The sequence below is a fragment of the Eleutherodactylus coqui genome, chromosome 2 (assembly GCF_035609145.1).
Source record: "Eleutherodactylus coqui strain aEleCoq1 chromosome 2, aEleCoq1.hap1, whole genome shotgun sequence".
Lineage (NCBI taxonomy): Eukaryota > Metazoa > Chordata > Amphibia > Anura > Eleutherodactylidae > Eleutherodactylus > Eleutherodactylus coqui.
In genome coordinates, this window is record NC_089838.1 from 184979229 (window position 1) to 185001666 (window position 22438).

Consider the following 22438-nt stretch of genomic DNA (forward strand, 5'->3'; position numbering starts at 1 on the left):
TAAGCTCTTAAATAGCTAATTAGCTACTTAAGCGTTTACTAGCATGCAAATGAAGGCGGCTGCTGTATGCAGAAGACTGCAGGAGCGCTGTCATCTGCATACAGCTGCTTTGTTCTCGCAGCTATCAGCTGGTGTCCACTGAGCTGATGGCTCCGAGAACAGCAGAAGCACTGACAGCTGCTTTGTTCTTGGAGCTATCGCTGAGAGCTCTGAGCGGGATACGAGCTGAAAGAATATTATCAGCGGTATCCCACTGAAAACTCCACGTGCGGCGCTGATAAAAGTCATCGCTGACTTTTAGCTTGCTAAAAGTTAGTGATGAAGGAATAGTGCACGGTGGCCGCGCGTTTAGACACAATGATTATCGCTCAAAAGATGGCTTTTGAGTGATAATCATTGTGTCTAAATGGGCCTTTACACCTCGTGTTTAGGCCCTTTTACACACAAAGATAATCTTTCAAACGAATGAAGGATTGAAAGATTTACCGATCTATTTACATAAAGTGTCCATTACCACTTTATCATCTTCATTTGCATGTAAAAGAACCTCCATCAGTTGTTTGCAGAGCCCAGTGTGTTTAACCTCTTAGTGACCACCCATAGGTGTTTTCACAGCCTGGGTGTCCGGGCTTTAATACCCAGGGCCCTAAAAAACACGCCGCCTCTGTGGACTAACGCCTTCGGGTCTGTGTGTGTGATGGCTCCCTGCTACCGGCTGCCGGAGGTAGCCGATAGCCTGGAGCTGCCATGACGGGCTGTGGTGTGTGACCCTCGGTCACTCGATCGCCATTATCCAATGGATAATGGCAATCGCATAAAAGTTTAAAAAGTTAGTTTCATCTCTCCTCACGGATCAGTTCCATGAGGGGAGCTGTATTGCTTTAAGGAGCAAGACTTAAGTTCAGATTTAAAGAGCGTAAGATACTATGGAAGGTTTAACAATAAGAATTTATTCAAACTAAATGATAATCAAGCATAGTGGTGAATAATTGTCCTGCATTTGTAAACTATTAGATCTACAAAGAAATGCAGGCGGTGAAGCAGCTTCAAAACCAGTCCCAAACTGTGCAAGTTTTGAAGCTGCATTTCTGCTGAGGAAATCTCACGGTATTTTCATGTGGTCCCTTTGCGGTCATTCCGCGGGATTTAAGCCCGTGTGACCGCAGCCTAAAGGTTGCAGACGTCGCATCACAAAGTATAAAGCTAGCAAGTTACATTACATTATTAACTAAAAGGTTACAGATTACATCTACATATTACCATCACCAAAGGTTCCCCTCACCTCTAGAGGTTCAACAGAAGACATTCTTATTCTGTTTCTGAAGCATCCATACTACTCAGCGCTTCCAAACCTCCATCAGAGCTTCCAAGGCCTTCTAAAGGCCCATTTACATGGGACGAATGCCGGACAAATGATACCCGACACTCGTCCTCGTACATACTCTCTCCCGTGCTGCTGCACGGGAGCTAGTATCGCTGGCTCACAGCAGGGCAGCTGCAGGAGATTTCTCTCCTCGCTATCCCCCACCCCTCTCCATTGACTTAACATAGCGGCTGTCCAATTCTGAACGGCTGCTGTTTTTACTGAACGGCTGCTGTTTTTACTGAACAATCAGCTCATGGTATATCGTTTATGCTGCATAACATCCTGAATGATTATCGTTCAGTGTAAATAGCAGCCGTTCAATACTGAACAGCTGCTATGTTAAGTCAATTGAGAGGGACGGGGGAGAGCGAGGAGAGAAGTCTCCAGCCACCCGGCTGTGAGCCAGTGATACTAGCTCCTGTGCAGCAGCACAAGAGCGAGTATGTGCGGGGACGAGTGTTAGGCATTGTTTGTCCGGCATTCATCCCATCTAAATGGGCCTTTACTTGAGAAAATAGGACCTTTTTATGCCCATACAAATGACCATATGTCAGCATTCCAAACAGGTGCTAGCTTATTCCTGCTTGTAGTGGAGATCAAACATACTTGGTATGCATTGTAAATGCAATTAACATAGCCGCATATTGCTCTGTAAGTCATAAATACTGACTCTGCGTTGTCAGTATACAAACTTCATTGTAAAAAGTAATCATTAAGAGGGGGCATCTCTTTTGACATGCACATGTGAGTGGTTTAGACACGAACCTACTTACTTGGCTCTATCCTGAGTTCAGTATATTCTGGTAAAAGGCTCAAAATTGTAATTCAAATGGCTGGCTGAAATCTAAATAATCAGACATTTAGTATTTTCCTTACAAGAGCTGAAACTACTCACCTCCGTCCTCTGCAATGTCCCGCGGCATTCTGGTCCTGCAAGGACCTGATGCCATCTTATACGCATGTGCGTCAGACATAAAATGTCAGGCGTATGCACAGAAGGCCAGAGAGCCCAGGAAATTTAAGATCTTCCTGCTCCCAGCTGTTACACATAGCTGAGCGTAGGGAGATATCACCAGGGGCCGCGGTATTGGATAACTGCGGTCATGTAAAGTAGTTATAAAAGTTAAAGTTTCATCTCTCCTCACGGTTCGTATCCGTCAGGGGAGATTAAATTACGTACCTAAGGTCCCTGGATTTGTCCCGCGACTGGATCTTGATCCGTGGACCTTACCCAGGCTTTTGCGCATGCATCCATCGGCAAAATGGGTTGCCCGGGAAATTTAAAACTTCCCTACTCCTGGCTTCTGCAAGTAGCCAAGGGCCTCGAGATTTCACGGGGGGCCGCGGTATGTGCTCCCTGGTCATGTGATCACAGTTATACAATGGATAGCGAAGATCATGTTAAAGTATCACCCACCCCCGTCACAGAGAGCCTGGAGCAGTGACTGGAGGCCTTGATGAGCGGTCTCCGGTCACATGATAAAAAGGTAGCGATCTACCTTAGGCTGGTCTCACACAACCGGATAGGAATTGGGCACTCCGCATGCGTCTGATCCGCGGTAATACACGGATCAATCAAATGGATTGGCTACTTTTCTGGGCCTCAACTGCTCACAGCTTTCCTCAGGCTCAGGTCAGGCTACATTCACACGGGCGAGCACAATATCGGGCTCAGAAATTCTGCTTGACATCGCGCTTGGCAACGTGTGTTTTTTACAGCAATGGGAAGTGTTTTGATTACAATAATGCATCACTTCTGTGAGGGCTTATTTACTCAAGCAATATTCTGCTGCAAGTTATGTACGATGTGCACAAGTCTTGCGCAAATATGGAATCCATTCTTTTGAATGGATTCATTCACACTAGCTATTTTTTTCCTTGCAGCATTGCTGTGAGGAATAAAGAATCACAGCCCATCCAAACAAATGCATTGGATCCAATGCTTCACATGGCCGGCGGTTTATTGATAAGACGCTTGTGTGAAAGAAGCCTAAAGTTGTTAATTTTGTCATTTCTATTAGCTGGTGTTTTGAGCCACTTTGTCTTGTACATGTTTTAGCTTGAATATGTCACAAATTGGTGAGGTTTGGGTTGATACTTACCCGCTGTCCTGCAGCAGTAGTGCGCAATAGGTCAAGTTGATGTTACAGGCCAACTCTGTCCTTCAGGGGTGCCAAGGGCTCCTGGGCAAAGAAGGAGCATGCCCCACCCCCAAAAAATGTGTGCGTGTATATTTAAAAATATATACAAATTCATTGTAAGAGACAACTTTTATAACCCGCTGCGCTCAGCGCTAGTAATTCACGCACTATATAATAGATAGCAGCTCTAGACAGTGAGAGCGATTGTAGTGATTATAGTGCAGTTACCTGCAGTGAACACAGGTGACATCTCTGATTGGTTACATTTGTTTTGTTTTTTTTTAGTCTGGGCCGAAACTGCCAAGAAGATTTCTTCCAATTACAACTCTACAGTTTGTCTCCGCACTCTCTCCTGATTTTGCTGCTACTTTGTACTCTCTGTTGCCACAGAGTAATAGTGCCCACTCTTCTTGATGCCTTAACAGAGTAAGAGTGCTCTCTCTATGGCCGCACAAGCTAATAGTGCCAAGTCTCTGGCTCCACTTAGTAATATTGCCCTCTCTTTGGTCCCACTTGGTGATACTACCCCAGTCCCCACTAGGGTAGTGGTGGTACATATGTGGTTTCACCCCCAGCCATAGCACTGGTTTCTCTGTGGTTCCTTCCTGGCAACATTAGTGATGGCTCCTCCATGCCACTCTTTCCCCATCGACACAGTTACGGTTCCCTTGTGCTACTTTTTCCCCGAAGAGTTATGGTCCTTTAGTGCCACTAGCCTCCTTATTATTAGTGTTCCTTTTGTGGTCCCTCCAGCCCCTCTGTTGCACTGATTGCCCCCCCCCCCCCCCCCCCAGTAATATTCCTATGTGCCATTGCCCCCCTTCCTTAACAGTAGTGATCCCTCTGTAGTTCTCTTTCCTCCCAGCAGTAGTGATGGTCCCTCACTGCAACTGTCCAACTTCCTGCAGTAGGGCCTCGTGTGGTGCAGTGTGTTAAGGCGGCAGAAAGCTGAAGGTTGCGAGTTCAATCCCTGCGTGGTTCAGGTAGCCAGCTCAGCCTTCCATCCTTATGTTGGTAAAATGAGTACCCAAAAGGATACCTGAAATCGCTGCAGAATAAGTTGGCACTAACAAGTTCCTTCTCCCTTAATGGTCTCCCTGTGTCCCCAGTTTGTCTCCTTGTGTGCCTTCATGTCTTGTCTATATATATATATATATATATATATATATATTTATATATATATATATTTATTACACACACGGCAGTAACCGTGTCTGCATCCTCCGGCTCCTTACTCAGGGAGGGACGCAACCAAAGAGGATGAGGATACTATCATTGCTGGTAGTGTGTGCTAGTAATGTAATAGTAGACAAGCAGGAGGCAGTGCAGACAGTGTGTTGGGGGACAATGGGGACCATGCAGTATTCAAGTCTCTCTCTCTCTCTCCCTCTCCCTGCAGACGGCCGGGTTGGATCCTGCAGCAGGACCAGACCCGAGCCCCTGCAGGGACCAGCGCGGCACTCACTTCTCCTGCGGCTCCAGCTTTTTGATGTGCCGGCTGCCTGCCAGCCGGCGCATGTGCAGAGCGACCACTAGCGAAAAATTCTGCGGGAAATCCCACCGCGGAATTTCCGCCCGTGTGCAGGGGACCTTATATATAATTTTTTTTTTTTTCAAATAAGAAAACCAAAACATTCACATAACCATTGGGCTTAATCTATTCACTCACACCCACCGAGCAGCTGTACTGGTTGCGTAGCCGGTATGCCTACCTGTACGGTCTATGCATATATGTTTCATTTGTTTGCTACAGGAAACTATGGGCACGCCTTTGACACCCAAAAATGCCAAAATGTAGTTATTATTGGTGTATTTTGTGTACAAGATAGATGCTACCAACATGAGTCCTAAAATGCACTATCATAGTTAAAGGCCCATTTACACGGGATGAATGTTGGGCAAACGATGCCCAGCACTCGTCCCTGTGTGTCCTCGATCCCATGCTGATGCACGGGAGCTAGTATCGCTGGCTCGCTCACAGAGTGGCCAGCAGGAGGGCAGGGAGGCTGCAGGAGATTTCTCTCCTCTCACTCCCCCATCCGTCTCCATTGACATAACATAGTGGCTGTACAGTACTGAATGGCTGCTATTTACACTGTGTGAACAGCGATCTGCTTAGCGTTGGCGCGGATTCACTGGAAGCCATCCGCACTGAAATATAACATGCTGCGATTTTCTCTCTGCGATTGGAAAATCGCAATTGATTACCGCTCATGGACATGGAAAAGCGATTTTCAATAGCATGTCTATGGGCAGAATTTGCTGCGGAATCCGGAGGCGGATGCCCACTCTGGATTCCACTATGCAAATATACCTGTTTGCTTTCGGCCTTACGCATTCTTGATGTGAAAGGCTGAACGAGAAGTGTTTAAACGGAATGACAAGCGAACAAGCTAACAACGATTTTTATGCCTACAGAAACTGAACGACGAACGAGAAGCGCATGATCAGTCATCGGCTCACGTTTAGTTTGGACGATTATCATTCACTTTCCTTCATTTGTACAATTTTTTGAACAATAATCATTCCGTCTAAAGACACCATGAGCCTCCACCACTCCCAGAGCGATCTGAACGGTCATTGAGGTCTCCTTTACACAAGCATTTTATTGCGGCTATTTTGCCGTGATAAATCGTTGGCTGAAGACACTCTTTTCTAAAGCAATGGATTCCAATATATCTATTCATATATCGGCATAAAATCGTACGGATGGAAAAAAACAGCACATACAGTGCCAATTACGGTTGGCTGCTTTTACGCGGGGTTGGAAAAGATAGGTCTTGTCCTGTCTCTTGGCCGCGATCAGCCTATGGGAGCCGCCAGCAAGCAGAGGGGGAGGGAGTTTAGCAGAACTAGCTCTGCTAAGCTCCTGCCTCGTCCCTTTGCCAGGAAGGGGAGGGAGTTTAGCAGAGGTACTTGTGCTAAGCTTCCGTCCCCTTCTTTTGCAGCAGGCAAGGGGAAGGGCAGGGTGGAGAGTTTAACGGCCAATGGAATTTCGGACTGCGGTGTATATATGGTCTCGGCTGCCTCTTGTTTATGCGATTTTCAGCCATGTGTGAATGAGGCCTGAGAGAAGGAGACTAGGCTGGATTCACATAACTGTATCTGCATACCTATTTGCCTCCACAGTATGTGACGCAGGCGTCGGTGGGCGGGGAAGCGTTTTCACGCGATCTTCCGCTGTGCTACAGCGGAAGGTAGCGTGACGGACAGTTTCCATTGACTGCAATGGAAGCGGTCTGCGCGTACGCCTGCGGCAAATAGAGCATGCGGCGGGTGAGGACGGGAGATTTCACATTTTTATTTGTCCATCAATGGGGCTGTGTGCGCGCTCGTTATTATGTACTCTTATTTTCTAAGTCCTAAGGTTGCTTTCACAGAGCCAAGAAAATAGCTTGAGTATGTGAGTTGTGAGACGCTCAAATTGTGCACGAACATGAACCCCAATTTTTTTGACAGGTGTCCTATACATGAGCGAAAAATCGCTGCATGTCCTATATTGCGCATCCCTCAAAAAGCATCGCCCATGGTTTTCAATAGGGCAGGAAAACACATGAGTGTGATGTGAGGTTTCCCATGGAAAACAAGGATCGCAACCTCACATAAGTGATGAGAGGCATTTTTGACAGAAAAACGCCTTGCATCCACGGGTATATTGCATGGTCACTAGCGTGATCTCGAGCTGAGTCTCATGGCTCGAAATCACACTCGGCCGTGTGTAGGTAGCTTAAAAAGGGTGAACAAACTGGGGATAAAATATATGTTACTAAGGGGGACATAGAAGGGGATACAATGTGTGCTATATAATATGAATGTAAACATATATAATGTGTATATAATATAATACATTCATACTATTTAGGGCTTATTCAGATGTGCGTAAATCGGCCAGGTTTTCATGCCCGGCCAATATACGCTGTCCCTTTCTGCAGGACGAGCAGGGAGCAGTGCACTGAGCTCCCGCCCCCTCTCCACCCCTCGCCACTGTTTGCAATGGGGGGGGGGGGACTTAGTTCCGCCTCTCCCATTGCAAACAGTGGCGAGGGGTGAAGAGGGGGCGGGAGCTCAGTGCACTGCTCCCTGCTTGTCCTGCCTCCTCCCCCTGCAGAAAGGAACAGCGTATATCGGCCGGGTTTTCACGCACATCTAAATAAGCCCTTAATGTGTATATATGTGTGTGTGTGTGTGTGTGTGTGTGTGTGTGTGTGTATATATATATATATATATATATATATATATATATATTTATATATGCCGCCCTTAGGCTACTCTCACACAGGTGTTTTTTAACATTTCTAATGCCGCATTAATCGAATGCTGTCTGCTCTATTTTAGTGCATTGCAGTGCTTTTTAATGCATCACATCACCCATTACTCTGATGGGGTGCGTTAAAAACACATTTAAAAATGCTGTAAAACGCTGTGTTTAAAAACGCCTGTGTGAGACTGTCCTTAAGGATGTGCATTTACTATTTTTTAGACAAGACACATGCATTACACCTCATGTCCACAGGCGAGTTAGATTCCATGGGCAGAAGCTTGCAGCAGAATCCCACCCTGCCCGTGGCCGAGGACATCATTTTACCTGTTTCGGGTCTATACGAGTCTTCTGTGTTCTGGCCGGATCTTCTTTCTTCTGCACGGCGGATGTGTTTTGGCGCGCCGTAGGAGTTTTTCTTTTTCAAACTCCTGCTTTCGACTGCACTGATATCACCGCCAAGGTCGTCAGCGCTTGTGCAGAGCATTTATACTGAAGGACCTTCCGCGGGCTTCTCGTCCACTTCTCGCTCAGCGCGTCACATCCTATGGGAAGAGCATTAGCAGAGAGCATTTACAAAGGGTGAGAAGCCAGCGAGCCAAGAAGGTTTTTTAGGTTGACTTAAAAGTTAGGTTAACAAACTGCGAACGACAAGTGAGCGAGTTTTTTCGCATTCACACTGAGCGGTAATTGTTACGTGTAAATGGGCCTTTACAGTATTGTAAGAATGAGTTCTTTGCATACATGAGTAAAATGAAACAGCACATATAATTTTCATACGCTCATTTTAAATAGTCCTCCAGTGACGTTTGGGAGGTGGAGCTCCCCACTGATATTAATGAAGGATTTGTTTTTCATAAGGTAAGAACAGGAATGTCCTGACACGGGGATGATATGTCTTCAGAGGATATGGCCGTTTTCAGATGGATGAGTGATTCCTCAGTCTCATGTTCTTTGCTCAACAGTTCAGCCAACATTTGGAACACAGACCATACATTCAGAGCAGTGGAAGCCGGCCCGGGAGGACAGGCACACACAGACCAAGCATTAAGTCTGTCAGTATAAATAAACTCATTGATATTCCATCGCTCGACCTGTGAAGGGAGCACAACTTTCTAACAGTCACTTTCTTCTTAGAGACAATATTTCATAAATCGGACATACTGTAGATTAGAACGAGGGATGGGAGTGCTGCTTTGTGAAAGCATTCATGTTAAGGTTTATTATATTCAGCAGAGAATTACAACAACATTATTTTTATCAAAACTCAAGTAGAATAAACTACTTTTCTCTCACTGATTTCAGTAAAAAAACTAAAACTTCCTAGGAATTATTTTTGAAGATTTAAAAAAATAAGATTATCTTTCACTCTCTAGCGTTTTTCTGCATAGTAATGTAAAAGCAAGGGGGAGTTTTTTCACTGCAATTGACTGTGACTGCAAAATTAGTATTATGAGTATTACGGTTGGTAATGGTGACTGCTAGACAGCTACTTCCTGTGCCAGTAACATTTTTGCAGTCTTGCACACGACTGGGTCGGATTCCGCATTCTTGATCCCACAGTGGAATCCAACCCAGTACCCGGCCGGTGAGACCCTGCGTACCTGTCCGCAGTGTTCTTCATCTGTAATGCGGATGTGCTGGCTGGCGTATCCGTGCACATGCACAGTACAGATGACGCCACAACATTGCTAGGCGATGAAATGAATTCCGCAGCCTGTCCGCAGCTGTCGCTGCGAACAGGCTGTAGATCGGATGGCTTCCATTCAATGGAAGCCGTCCGCGCAGTAATCACGCTGTAATAGGACATGCTGCAATTTTCTCTCCGCGAATGGCAAAACGCTATTGATTTCCGCTCGTGGACATGGAAAAGCATTTTTGCATAGCCTGTCTATGGACAATATTTGCTGTGGAATCTGGAGGCGGACGCCCGCTCCAGATTCCACAATGCAAATACGCCCCTGTGCATTGGGACTTAGGCTACCTACACATGAGCAAGCGCGATATTGGGCCAAGAAACTCAGCCCGATATAGTGCTCTCCAACGTGCATTTTTTCACGGTTGCGAGGCGTTTTTCTGGCAAAAACGCCTCCTATTACTTATGTGAAGTAGCGATCCTCTGGTGTCGCTTTTAGGCATGTTAGAGGATCGGCAAGTGCCTTGCATTGTTTTCATCATAATCATGTGCACATCGCACTGTGTGTGATATGTTTTACTGTCCCATTGAAAAAATATGTTACTATTAAGAGAGGACTAGATACCTTTCTAGAGCACTATGATATTACAGAATAAAGACATTAAACAACCAGTGGGATTGTTGATCCGCATCTTACAGTCAGGTAGGAACTTTCAAACGTTGATCCAGGGATTATTGTGACTGCCATTATGGAGTCAGGAAGGAATTTTTTCCCCCGAGGGGGCTAATTGGCTTTGCCTCATTGTCTTTTTTGTCTCTTCCTCTGGACCAACAAGGGGAGGGTAGATACAGACTGAATTAGATGGACATTGTGTCCCTTCAGCCTAACATACTATGTTACTATGTAATTGGCAATGTGTTCTGAGGAACGCAAAAAAAGATAGGACATGCAGCGATTTTTTTCCTCATCGCATCGTTCATGTATTCATATGTATTCAAAAGAATGGAGTTCATATTCGTGCAAGTTTTGTGAGTCTCGCAACGCATCAAACTCGCACGTGATTCTCCTACCTTCAGTTACAGCACATAAAGTTTCAATAGCAAATGCTGTATCAATCTGCCTTAGGCTCCCAAGCTGCCGATCATACATATTGCACGAAATACACGCGCAATAAAGATCACAGCATGTTCTTTCTTAGCACGGATTACTCATGCATACACACCAAGATAGTGCATGGCTATCGGCGGCCCACAGCAACTACACAATGTCATTGCATATTTGCTGTGTGCCATGCGATTGTCACATGCAAGCGACACACAGGAAATTAGGACCCCTTCACTCAACTGTATGTGCATAAACACTCGCGCAGCACAAAGTATTTGCGCTATGAACAAGGTAGATTTGCACACGTATCAGCGTATAGTACTGTACTTTTCGCGCACGCAGAGCCAGTTCATATGAGCGCACAACACACCCCTTCCATGGTTTAAAAGGTTATTTAGCCTAATGAAGTCCAGATATGTTCTTTACCCCACGGTTTTGCGCTGTGTTACACCCAATCCAATTGCGTATTAGTGCACCTCCTATAGATTTCTATACAGTAAAGAGTAGTGAGACTGAACCCATTGAAATCAATGGGTTCTATTCTCTGCATGTTGCAAATACGCGCGCTAACACGGTTGTGTGAAGCTGCCTTCAACCTGACATTAAAAAGTGTCATATTAGAAATTGTGCCCAGTGAACTTCTGGGTGCTAGGTCTCCCACCAATCAGTGGTAGAAGCTGAACACAATGGTGTATGGGCTCAAAGAAAGTCTATGGCCTGTACACCAAGAAAAAGTCAATTAGCACCCAGATCTCTGATCACAATTTCTGACATGCCACAATACACTGGCAGCCCATATAGTGCCTACAGTTCAGTTTCTCAGGATACTTCTGGAAAACTAAACACATGATCAGTGGCCACAGATGTTTAACTCCATGCTCTTATGGAAATATTGTTTTATCACCCATATTCATGACGGATATTATTGATACGCAGCACCAACTCTTCTGGTCCAAGCCGATACAGCTGCTTATGAAACCCAGTAATAAGGGTGACATGGCATATATCTGTTTGTAAAACAAAAGAAAGGTTTGGTACCGTATTAGCCGGTAGAGCAAAATGTGATTGTTCTCAGTGAGAAAAACCAAGTAATCTTGTAGATATGATACCTTTCAATGGCTAACAAAGAGACATGATGTTACAGCGTGCTTTCGGATCTTCTTTTGATCCTTCATCAGGCTAGAATGGACACAGCAAGCTCTCGGGTCTTCCATCGATCCTTCATCAGGCTAGAAGACCTGAAAGCTTGCTATAACATCATGTATTTTTGCTAGTAATTAAAAGGTATTATATCTACAAGATTACTCGGTATCTCTTACTGAGAATAATCACACTTTATATCTGTTTGTGACACTGCAGCCAGTAAGGTATAAATTAGACAAGTAGTGACGACTTTACTGTGGAGCTTTACTGGAGATTGTATGTAGTTCAGTGATGATATCATCCAGGGAGGAGGATACAGCATGGTGGGAATTTGCACTCCTGCAGTTTTTGTGCAGCCTGCTGTTTTAGAGAAAAAGAGTAGGACGAGGGAGAGAAAAAAACAAATATAAAAAAACTGTAGAAAGTTTATTCTAGACCCCATGGCACAGGCCAGAATGGGCTCAGACACCACTCAGTATATTATTATGGAACATCTTGGGGAAAGTCTTTAATTCATTGATTTATTTAGAATTTGAAATAGGATCTGAGCTGGCATAAATTTTGTGCAGTTTGTTGTGTCGGCCTCATTGTGCGCCTGCTGGGATAAGAATGAACCAATCGCCAACATCATCATAGGCTGGCTATGGCATAAAAAACATTAGAATAACACAACGAGGATATAGTTGTTTCTAACGATTACACCCTCAAAATTGAGTAAATTACTTGTCCACGCTGGTTATATATTTATTATATCCGACTAACAGGGTCCTTAGATATCCAGTGACCATGCCCCTCCTCCTCCCTAGATTCCAGCTGCCTACCTCACTTTTCTATCTGACACATAAGCAATTTGTAACTTTTTCTCAGTCCCTTGCAGCCCCTAGACAAGACAAGAAATCTCTGAAAAGATGAACTGGAAACATGTTTTATTTCTAGCACTTGCAACAACACTGGTGCTTCTTGCAGGTAAAAAACATTTGCTACATTTGGAGTCTATGGGAAGTCTTATACCTATATATAAGGGGTCTGATTCTTTAGGTGATATCGCCCTAAATACGGGGTCTATCTGACATATTATATAATGTTCCTGTATATGTAAGATATATCCGATATACCTTCATATGTAGGAACAGTGCATGATATATATCTGATACATTATTTGTTGCATCTAACACTTTATCTGATATGTGTCATTGGGCTTATTCGATATGTTGTACAATTTGGGGTTCTATCTGATACATTGTGTGATCTTTCTGCATATGTGGGAATCCATCAGATACATTGTTATTTATAGACATGGGGTCTTTAATATTATGTATGATGTTCCTTGTTCCTGCATATACAAGTTTATCTGATACACTGTGTGATATGGATGATGTGATGGGCTCTATCCAATACATTGTGTACTGCTCCTGCATAGGAGGGGATATTATACATGGTGCATTACAATCTATATTCCAGATGTGGAGTGGTAGTTGGTCATTTCTGTTACGTGTTAAACAACACACCACATTATTGAATATGTAGCTCATGCGATCTTTATTGAAGTAAGCTTATTGATAAAAGTGTTAGGCTTTACACCAGTAATAATATGATGCGTAGTAGAATATTACACATGTATATAATACATATAATAATGCTTTTGAATTCTTTCTTTCCATTATGCTTGTAGTCATAAAACTAGACACATATTTATACAAAATATTAACTTGTTACATGCTTGCCCTTGATGATACAAGTTGTTTTCTCCTGTTTGATCTTTCTCATTGCTTGTATGTAGTTTTTCAGGTGACTGAAGGTGCTGCAGTAAGAAACAGTGATGATGGGGCAGCAGACAAGAAAGAAAGTAAGTCATGAATTCACACTCTCTCTGCAGACTGTAAGGGTACACTGCCAGATAAAATGCACTCAAATTTAGAAATATCCTGCCACTGCATTCAATTACATAGGAGTATACGGTATTCTGCATAGTTCCTCAAATAAAAAACACGATTCAGAAAAATACAGCTTATATTACCCATGTTAGTTGCTTGTTAATGGAGTATAATTTCTAGGTCACAGCACCCACATTTAGCATTGGTTTCAAGATATAGGGAAAATGTGGCACATACATTACAGTTACTGCACCAGGATTCTGGTGTAAATTGTACCTTTTTGTAGACAGATTTACTATTAATTTGCCTGAAAATGAACAGCTGTTACGCCTCTCAGTCCTCTTCAAAAGTGTGTAGAAAAGTGAGCGTGGCTTGCTCGTTGGCCAGGATTTACAGACATTTTTCAAATGACGCAGGTAGGAACTATTAGGGCTTGATCCAGGGATTAGTCTGATTGCCATTGGGGAGTCAGGAAGAAATTTTTCCCCCAAAAGGGCTATTTGGGTTCTGCTCTTGGTTTTTTTTTGCCTTCCTCTGGATCAACAAAACAGGAGGATAAACAGGCCGGACTAGATGGACATTGTCTTCATTCTGCCTTACAAACTATGTTACTACCGTATGTATGTTGCTATATTTCTCACATCTTTAACTAAACCTATAGAGATCTGGAGTTACTTTGCACACTACCCAGCTACTGGAGTGAGATTGTGCTAATATTTTGCAACTTTTTAAAAACTTGCACATCTTACGGGGATGTCTGGTTGCTATAAGAAATTTTAATGACAAGTGTACAGATGCTAAAAGAACAAATCCACCGGTACTATCCTCTTCTCAGTCCCAGCGATCCAGTGCTGTATCCTCACTGTCCTAATGGGTTTTCGTTGTGAAATGCAAACCATGTGACTGCTGCAGCCAATCAGAGACTGCACCATCAGCGCTCACACCCTGGGCACCATGGTGCCAGGAGTTTGGAACGGTGATACTGTGGCTTCTGATTGGCTGCAGAGGTCACATCATGTCTGTTGCACAACAAAGACTAGGAGTACAGCTATCCTGCAGTACTGGATCACCGGGGCTGAGGACAGGTAAGTACCATTGGATTTGTTATTTTAGTGGCTGTGCACTTGTCGGTAAAATTTCTTGTAGAAATCAGACAACCCCTTCAAGATGTGCAACTTTTTAAAAAGTTGCAAAATATTTGTGCCCCCTCACTCCAGTAGCAGCTGGGTAGTGTACAGACTGACTCTATATCTCTAAAGGTATTTAAAGATGTGACAAATTTATAACCATTGTGCAACATTTATAAAATGTGTTGCATTTTAAACTGGAGATGGGAACAAAAGTATGCCAGAAAACTGGTGTACAAAGTTTTCCTAAATATAAATTCTTCTGATGACTTTGTGAAGTGAAGGTAACCAGTGATTTTTTTTGCCCTATACAAGTAACTGAAAGTATTACTACGATATTGTTGTCTATACCTGAAAATAAATCTTAAGTGGGATGTATCACCTTTTTTAATGATTAAAACCAGAGAGTGAAACATTTTTCATTTTTCTAACCTATTCTTATTTTCTGATTGTGAAAACTATTTCATGCTGTCAAACGTACATGACTGCAATGTTGTACAAATATTCTCTACAGCAGCCTCATGGGGAGAGGCGTAGCTTGAAGTTCCTGGGCCCCAATACAATACCAACTATAATACTTTATTCATAGCACTGGGCTCCCTATATGAAGAAGAGAAGCCTTATGAGCCCCCTCCTGGGCCCAGGTGCAACGCCATTCTCTGCATCTCCTGTAGTTACGCCTCATGGGCCATTCACACAATGGACAGGAGTTGACCCAATGACTTATATAAGAGACTGTTTTAGGCATGCTCTGTGATTTGTGCAGAGACCATTGTGCAGGAAGGGGCAGTGGATAAGCTGTGACCATCACCTATTGTCAGTGCTGGATCCGGTGTTATCTACATAGAGGTGTTTTTCCTTTCATTGTAATCCTGCCTGTGATGATAATAAGATGACTGCTGCAAAGTTTTCCCTGCAGAACAGGACATGTCAGACTATTATTAGACTTAAGCCCCATTTACACAGGACGAGCATCAGGCAAACGATGCCCGACACTCGTCCCTGTGTCTTCGCGCTCCCGTGCTCCTGCATGGGAGCTAACAGGGCTGGCTGGCACACAGAGCGGTCAGCAGGGGGGCAGTGCAGGTAATTTCTCTCCTCTCGCTTCTCCGCCCCCCTCCATTCACATAACACAGGTGCCGTTCACTACTGAATGGCAGCTGTTTAAGCTGAATGATGAGCAATGAGCTTCATCACTGATCTTTCATGCTGCATAAATGATCAGCAAAGAAGTTTATTGCTTATCGTTCAGCTTAAACAGCTGCCGTTCAGTAATGTACGGCGGCGGTGTTATGTGAATGGAGAGGGGTGGGGGAGCGAGAGGAGAGAAACCTCTTGCACTGCCCTGCCCCACTGCTGGCCACTCCATGAACCAGCCTGGTCTGCTAGTTTCCGTGCAGGAGCGCGGAGACACAGGGACGAGTGTCGGGCAAATCCTGTGTAAATGGGGCTTTAGTTGTCAGTGTGAAAACAGCAGGATTTTAGGATGTTTTTTATAGCATAAATTGGAGAGAAAATTAAAAAATTACCAAAAATTCTTAAAAAGTATGTTCAACATAAAAACGTGAATAAAGCAATAAGTCATTTTTCAATGATACATCCCCTTTTACACCTATTAAGCACATTCCATCCACAATCCATAGGTTTGAAGAAGATTTTTATGCAGGAATCTGAGGCCTCAAACTTCTTCAAGAGACGTGGCAAGAGATCAACTAAATCTCAGGATGAAATAAACGGTAAGGCTGTTTACTTTGTGGATACAAGTTTATTTTTCTGCTCCACAGTTTTCTTGAAATTGTTCAGGGTTCCTGCTGTCACCGTATTGGTATATATTGCTGGTCTGAATCTGTTTGTTGCCTTTGGATTTAAATGCTCACTGCACTTTCAACAAACACTGCATACATCAATAGTGCAGGCGAATATAAGAAACTTTATAAATATAATCTCTCTTATCAGAGAAAAATGCTTCTTTCTCCCCTTCTCAGGCTCCTTTCCTCCTCTCCCCCTCTCCCCATCACTCCTAAACTGTTCACTGACTCTGAAATACTGCTAATGTTCATCTTGGTAGTCAAGATGGACTAACAGGTCACTGAGAGATCATATTACATGCTGCCCATGGAAGTCTATGAAAGGGGAAAGGAATGAGAAGCCTAGGGAGAGAGAGGTTGTTGCAACTAACAGTGTTTTACTATGCGTACAGTTCCTGGAATGACATATACACGTCTCAGAACTTCTCTGTATTTGAAAGAAAGTGATAGAGAAGCAGAATCTTCTGTACTTTTTGTGTGTACAGTGGTGTATAGGAGACATATAAAACCTGCAAAGGGGAAACTGCTAAAAAATGCTATACACAAGTCACATAATAGCATGACATAGTGTTATTTCTCCTGTACACATGACAGCTTTCTTGTGAAAAGTTATCTGGAAGTACAGGTATGCTTTAAAGATGATTCTAACTAAATGTGGTTGAAGACCAAAGCACTAGCAGGGTTTATTCTAGAACTGATGACTAAGAGTGCTGATCATCAAATATTAACTGCACAAAGCATTACAAATTTGAGATGATTTATTTTGAGCCATAGGCCTTTTTCACACAGGAGATTTGTGTCCATGGAGGCCGTGCAGAAACACATTCAGTCTCTACAGCCTTCTGGTGCCTCCTTACATGCTTCTAGGGCTGAATATGTCAGTGGCATGATTTTTGTTTCCTCATGATTCATTTGGAAATTGACAGAAACCTCCACATGTCTGTATAATTTTGGATGCATATGTAGGAAGGATAGTGCCAAAACATATGTATGGGTGGTTCTTATAGTTCTGTACAACTTGCAGCTTGAACGGAGCCACACCACAATTGTCTCCATAAACTCTTTGAACTCCCCAATCCCATTGATTCTCTCCAGTTTGCCCATTTATACATATTTTGACCCACTATACAAAGTGTTATATTACACTCTTCGTTAAAAAAATAAAGCACTTAGAAGGAGGAGTTGTTTTGCTGCAAAACTCGGCATGCAGTTACATCTCAGGCAGATATGCAAATGATTAGAGTTGTGGCTTGATAACATGAACGGTCTTGCCACTCCAGGCCCTAAAAATAATTCCACCCTTGTCCTATAAAAAGGCTCTCAGGGGCTACTTGTGTGTAGCGGACCTCTTATTACACTCGTATCGGGCTTGTTGAGCACAAGATGTGCCTTTCAACGAAATCAAAGAGATTTTGCCCAGTTAGCCGAGTTTGAAATGGGGTGCTCTATTGGAATGCCAGAAGCTGGATGGTCATTCTGACAAGACTGTTATGAGGTGTTGAGATCAATGGATGCAAGAGGACACACACACAAGGCAACTGAGCTCAGGGCGCCCTTGACAGGCCACCAGTTAAGAGGATTGTCTGATAAGTTTGAGCAGCACCATCCAGAGACAGGTGACACCACCATTACAGGTCGCTGTCTCCATTAGAACCATTTCAGGTCACTTGGCTGAAGGACATTTGGTCACACGGTGCCCATTATTTGTGCTGCCTTTGACACCATCGCCTCCGTTTCCAGTAGTGTCATGAATGTCAAAACTGAACCGCTACAGAGTGGGCTGGAGTTGTCTTCCGTGACGAATACAGATTTGGTATGGGCACTAACAACAGCCGTATTCGTGTCTGGAGACCTAGGGATGACCTAGTGCCCCCACTGCTGGTGTGATGGTCTGGGGGGCCATCGCATATGACAGTCTGTCACCCCTAGTAGTGATAGGGACAATGACAGCTCAGAGATATGTTCAGGACATCCTGCAGCCACATGTGTTCCTCTCATGGCGGCTTCCAACAAGCGTATTCCAACAGGCTAATGCTTGGCTGTACATAGCAAAGGTGTCACAGAAATGCCTCCATAACATTGCCACACTTCATCAGATTCATACCAATAGAGCATGTATGGGACCATCTAGGATGCCAGCTTGACAGCTTAGGACTTTACTATAACTGAGGCTCTAGACCCTGCAAATGTGGACCAATCTCTTACAGGATACCATATAGAATCTGTACGCCTTCATGCCCGCCTGTATCACATCTTGTATCCAAGCTAGAGGCGGTACAACAGAGTACTAGAGCCTTCATGCCCGCCTGCATCACATCTTGTATCCAAGCTAGACGCAGTACAACAGGGTACTAGAGCCTCCGTGCCCATCCGTATCACATCTTGTATCCAAGCTAGAGGTGGTACAACAGGGTACTAGAGCCTCTCTTCAAATGTTCAGTCTTCTGCAATATATGTTCCTTTTGCTCTGATATTGTAATCACATACTTATATCAACATTACAATGACATACGGAAAGTTTAATTTTATTCCTGAATAGTTCAGGTAGCCGGCTCAAGGTTGACTCAGCCTTCCACCCTTTCGAGGTCGGTAAAATGAGCACCCAGTTTGGTGGGAGGTAATAAATAAATTACCTGAAAGTGCTGCGAAATAAGTTGATTTTTTTTCATTCTGACAACTCCTCCTTGTTTCTGACAATGAGTGTAGTTTAATTGGATGAGCTTGTTAATGTTTGGCTATATGGCTAGCTTCTCTACTAGCCAGGGAACTCATTTTCATTATATACTAATGGATACGTTACTTATAATTTGTGTAATTGCCAGAAAAACTGCCAGATTAAGAACAGGATTAATGCATAAACCTATTGATGTTACATCTTTCTTTAGTGGTTACTCAGGAAATATTGGTGTCTGCTCATAGTTTATACAGACATGTCATAAGTGATCCTACACACATTCAGGCTTTTTCCCCTTAACTGTCAGGTATTCCACCTACGTATCTGTTTTCCTTACTCTGTATAATGAAGGACTCTTTTTTACTCATGCAGTAGACTAGCCAGAGAAGTGAAAAGTGTCTAGTATGTGCTGGGCAGCATCAAGCAACTGCAGGAGGTGCAGGGCAGAGTGGAGAAAATACTGAGGCTTCTAGTATTCTCACCTTCAGCTCACATTACACTCATAGGAACAGCTGGCTGGCTTAGTAGAGAAACCTTTATGTGAAATGAGTTGTGCATTGCATCTATTAAGTGTTCTTTCATTTTAACAGATTTTTTTGCAATATTTCCTGAAATATATAGAATAAGCATCAACTATTTCATAGAAAGTTGATTTTCCCAATCTGCTGTATTTATAAGGAATATAGTGGCATCAACGGAAGTCAACATGTATAGATGCTTGTCATAACAGTCAAAAATCACCATGAAGTTGCATAGTGTAGTAGAGAATAGCACACATTTCTGGACAGTGCAACAAGGAACCTCAGCCCTACATGACAACTTAATCAACGCTGCCAACCATCCAGAAATTCCTGGAAAATAGGAGGGATAATTTTTCCAGTGTTCATCAAACAAAAATAGATGTACCCACCCATATATATTTTTAAGGGTTGTGATACTTGAGCAGGTTATTATGACTGTAATTATTGTCATTTTACAGCTCACAATAAATGGTAGTATCTAGTTCCTATCAGTATGTGTTATGTATCACTTATCTTCATCATTCATTAAAGTTTTCAAATTTGCCCTAAAAAAAATGTAAAAAAATGTTGGTTGTCTGTTATTTTTGGGAAAAAAAATCATGTTGGCAACTTTGAGTTCAATGTTATAAGGACATCAGATGTGTACAGCCCCTGTGCTACTGATCTTACATTCATCTTGAGGGATCTCTCTTCAGGACCATAACCTTCCCAGTCCTCTATAAAGAAGAGCTTGCCTCTTATCGGCTTAACATTCAGAATCACTTGAACCTCATATTCCTCTTCGGCGGCTTAAGAGAGTGAAGGAGACACAGACGAGTGGGAATAACAGTTAAAAAGCAATGACTTGAGGAGAGGAATGTGGAAAGGGTTCAGAATTCTCCAGGTATATGGCCGGCAGAGTTTATATTAGACAAGATGTAAATCAAAACTTGGAAGGGACCTAGGAAGTGGGACGTGAATTTGAATGAAGGCATTTTGAGTTGGATATTCTTCAAACTCTGTCCGCAGGAGAGGACTTGGGAGGATTTCTTCTTTTTTTTGTCAGCGGACTGCTTCACACCAGTAGTGGGTAAATCTTTAGTAGAGATGAGCGAACACCAAAATGTTCGGGTGTTCGTTATTCGGAACGAACTTCCCGTGATGCTCGAGGGTTCGTTTCGAACAACGAACCCCATTGAAGTCAATGGGCGACCAGAACATTTTTGTATTTCGCCGATGCTCGCTAAGGTTTTCATGTGTGAAAATCTGGGCAATTCAAGAAAGTGATGGGAATGACACAGAAACGGATAGGGCAGGCGAGGGGCTACGTGTTGGGCTGCATCTCAAGTTCACAGGTCCCACTATTAAGCCACAATACCGGCAAGAGTGGGCCCCCCCCCCTCCCAACAACTTTTACTTCTGAAAAGCCCTCATTAGCATGGCATACCTTTGCTAAGCACCACACTACCTCCAACAAAGCACAATCACTGCCTGCATGACACTCCACTGACACTTCTCCTGGGTTACATGCTGCCCAACCGCCCCCCCTCCCCCCCCACAGCGCACACCAAAGTGTCCCTGGGCAGCCTTCAGCTGCCCTCATGCCACACCACGCTCATGTCTATTTAGAATTGCGTCTGCCATGACGAGGGACCGCAGGCACACACTGCAGAGGTTGGCACGGCTAGGCAGCGACCCTCTTTAAAAGTGGCGGAGCGATAGCCCACAATGCTGTACAGAAGCAATGAGAAATAGAATCCTGTGCCACCGCCATCAGGAGCTGCACACGTGGGCATAGCAATGGGGAACCTATGTGCCACACACTATTCATTCTGTCAAGGTGTCTGCATGCCCCAGTCAGACCGGGCTTTTTAATTCATAGACACAGGCAGGTACAACTCCCTATTGTGAAGTCCCTGTCGACCCACAGCATGGGTGGCTCCCTGGAACCCACCGGCGGTACACAGAAATATCCCATTGCATTGCCCAACACAGCTGAGGTAGTAATGTCGTGCTTAATGCAGGTGGGCTTCGGCCCACACTGCATGCCCCAGTCTGACTGGGGTTCTTTATAAGCGTACAGATGTAGTAAAAAGTCCGTGTGCACCTACAGCATGGGTGGGTGCCAGGAAGCCACCGGCGGTACATAGAAATATCCCATTGCATTGCCCAACACAGCTGAGGTAGTAATGTTGTGCTTAACCCTTTCCAATCCAATTTGTATATGGTTTTCCTAGGGGGCTTACTCTTTTTCTGCTGTTATACAACGGCGCTATATGCTGGCTAAAGCCAGTACTGCATGAGCTGACACGTAGGATAGGCTCCGACAGCAGAGAGGCTGGCAATATACAGTAAGAGAACCCCGACGGACGTCTACCAACAACGGAGCTGTACAGCCTTAAACCCTAATGTCTTCACAGGTCACACAGTGGACTGGAAAGGGTTAATGCAGGTGGGTTTCGGCCCACACTGCATGCCCCAGTCAGACTGGGGTTCTTTACAAGTGGACACATGTAGGTTAAACTCCCTGTGGACCCACTGCCTGGGTGGGTGCCAGGAAGCCACCGGCGGTACATACAAATATCCCATTGCATTGCCCAACACAGCTGAGGTAGTAATGTCGTGCGTAATACAGGTGGGCTTCGGCCCACACTGCATGCCCCAGTCAGACGGGTTCTTTAGAAGTGTACAGATGTATTAAAAACTCAGTGTGCACCTACAGCATGGGTGGCTCCCTGGAACCCACCGGCGGTACATAAAAATATCCCATTGCATTGCCCAACACAGCTGAGGTAGTAATGTCGTG

At 44.0% G+C, this 22438-nt stretch overlaps 1 protein-coding gene across 1 annotated transcript in view; it reads left to right on the top strand.

Annotated features, from left to right (window-relative positions):
- Positions 1–12506: 12506 nt before the first annotated feature.
- UCMA (upper zone of growth plate and cartilage matrix associated) overlaps positions 12507–22438 on the top strand; it is a 35078-nt gene continuing 25146 nt past the window's right edge. The window contains exons 1-3 of the mRNA XM_066589911.1: positions 12507–12615; positions 13430–13495; positions 16294–16386. Of these exons, the coding sequence (XP_066446008.1) occupies positions 12558–12615; positions 13430–13495; positions 16294–16386 (217 nt within the window). The 5' untranslated portion in view covers positions 12507–12557. The remainder of the gene's footprint in view (positions 12616–13429; positions 13496–16293; positions 16387–22438) is intronic.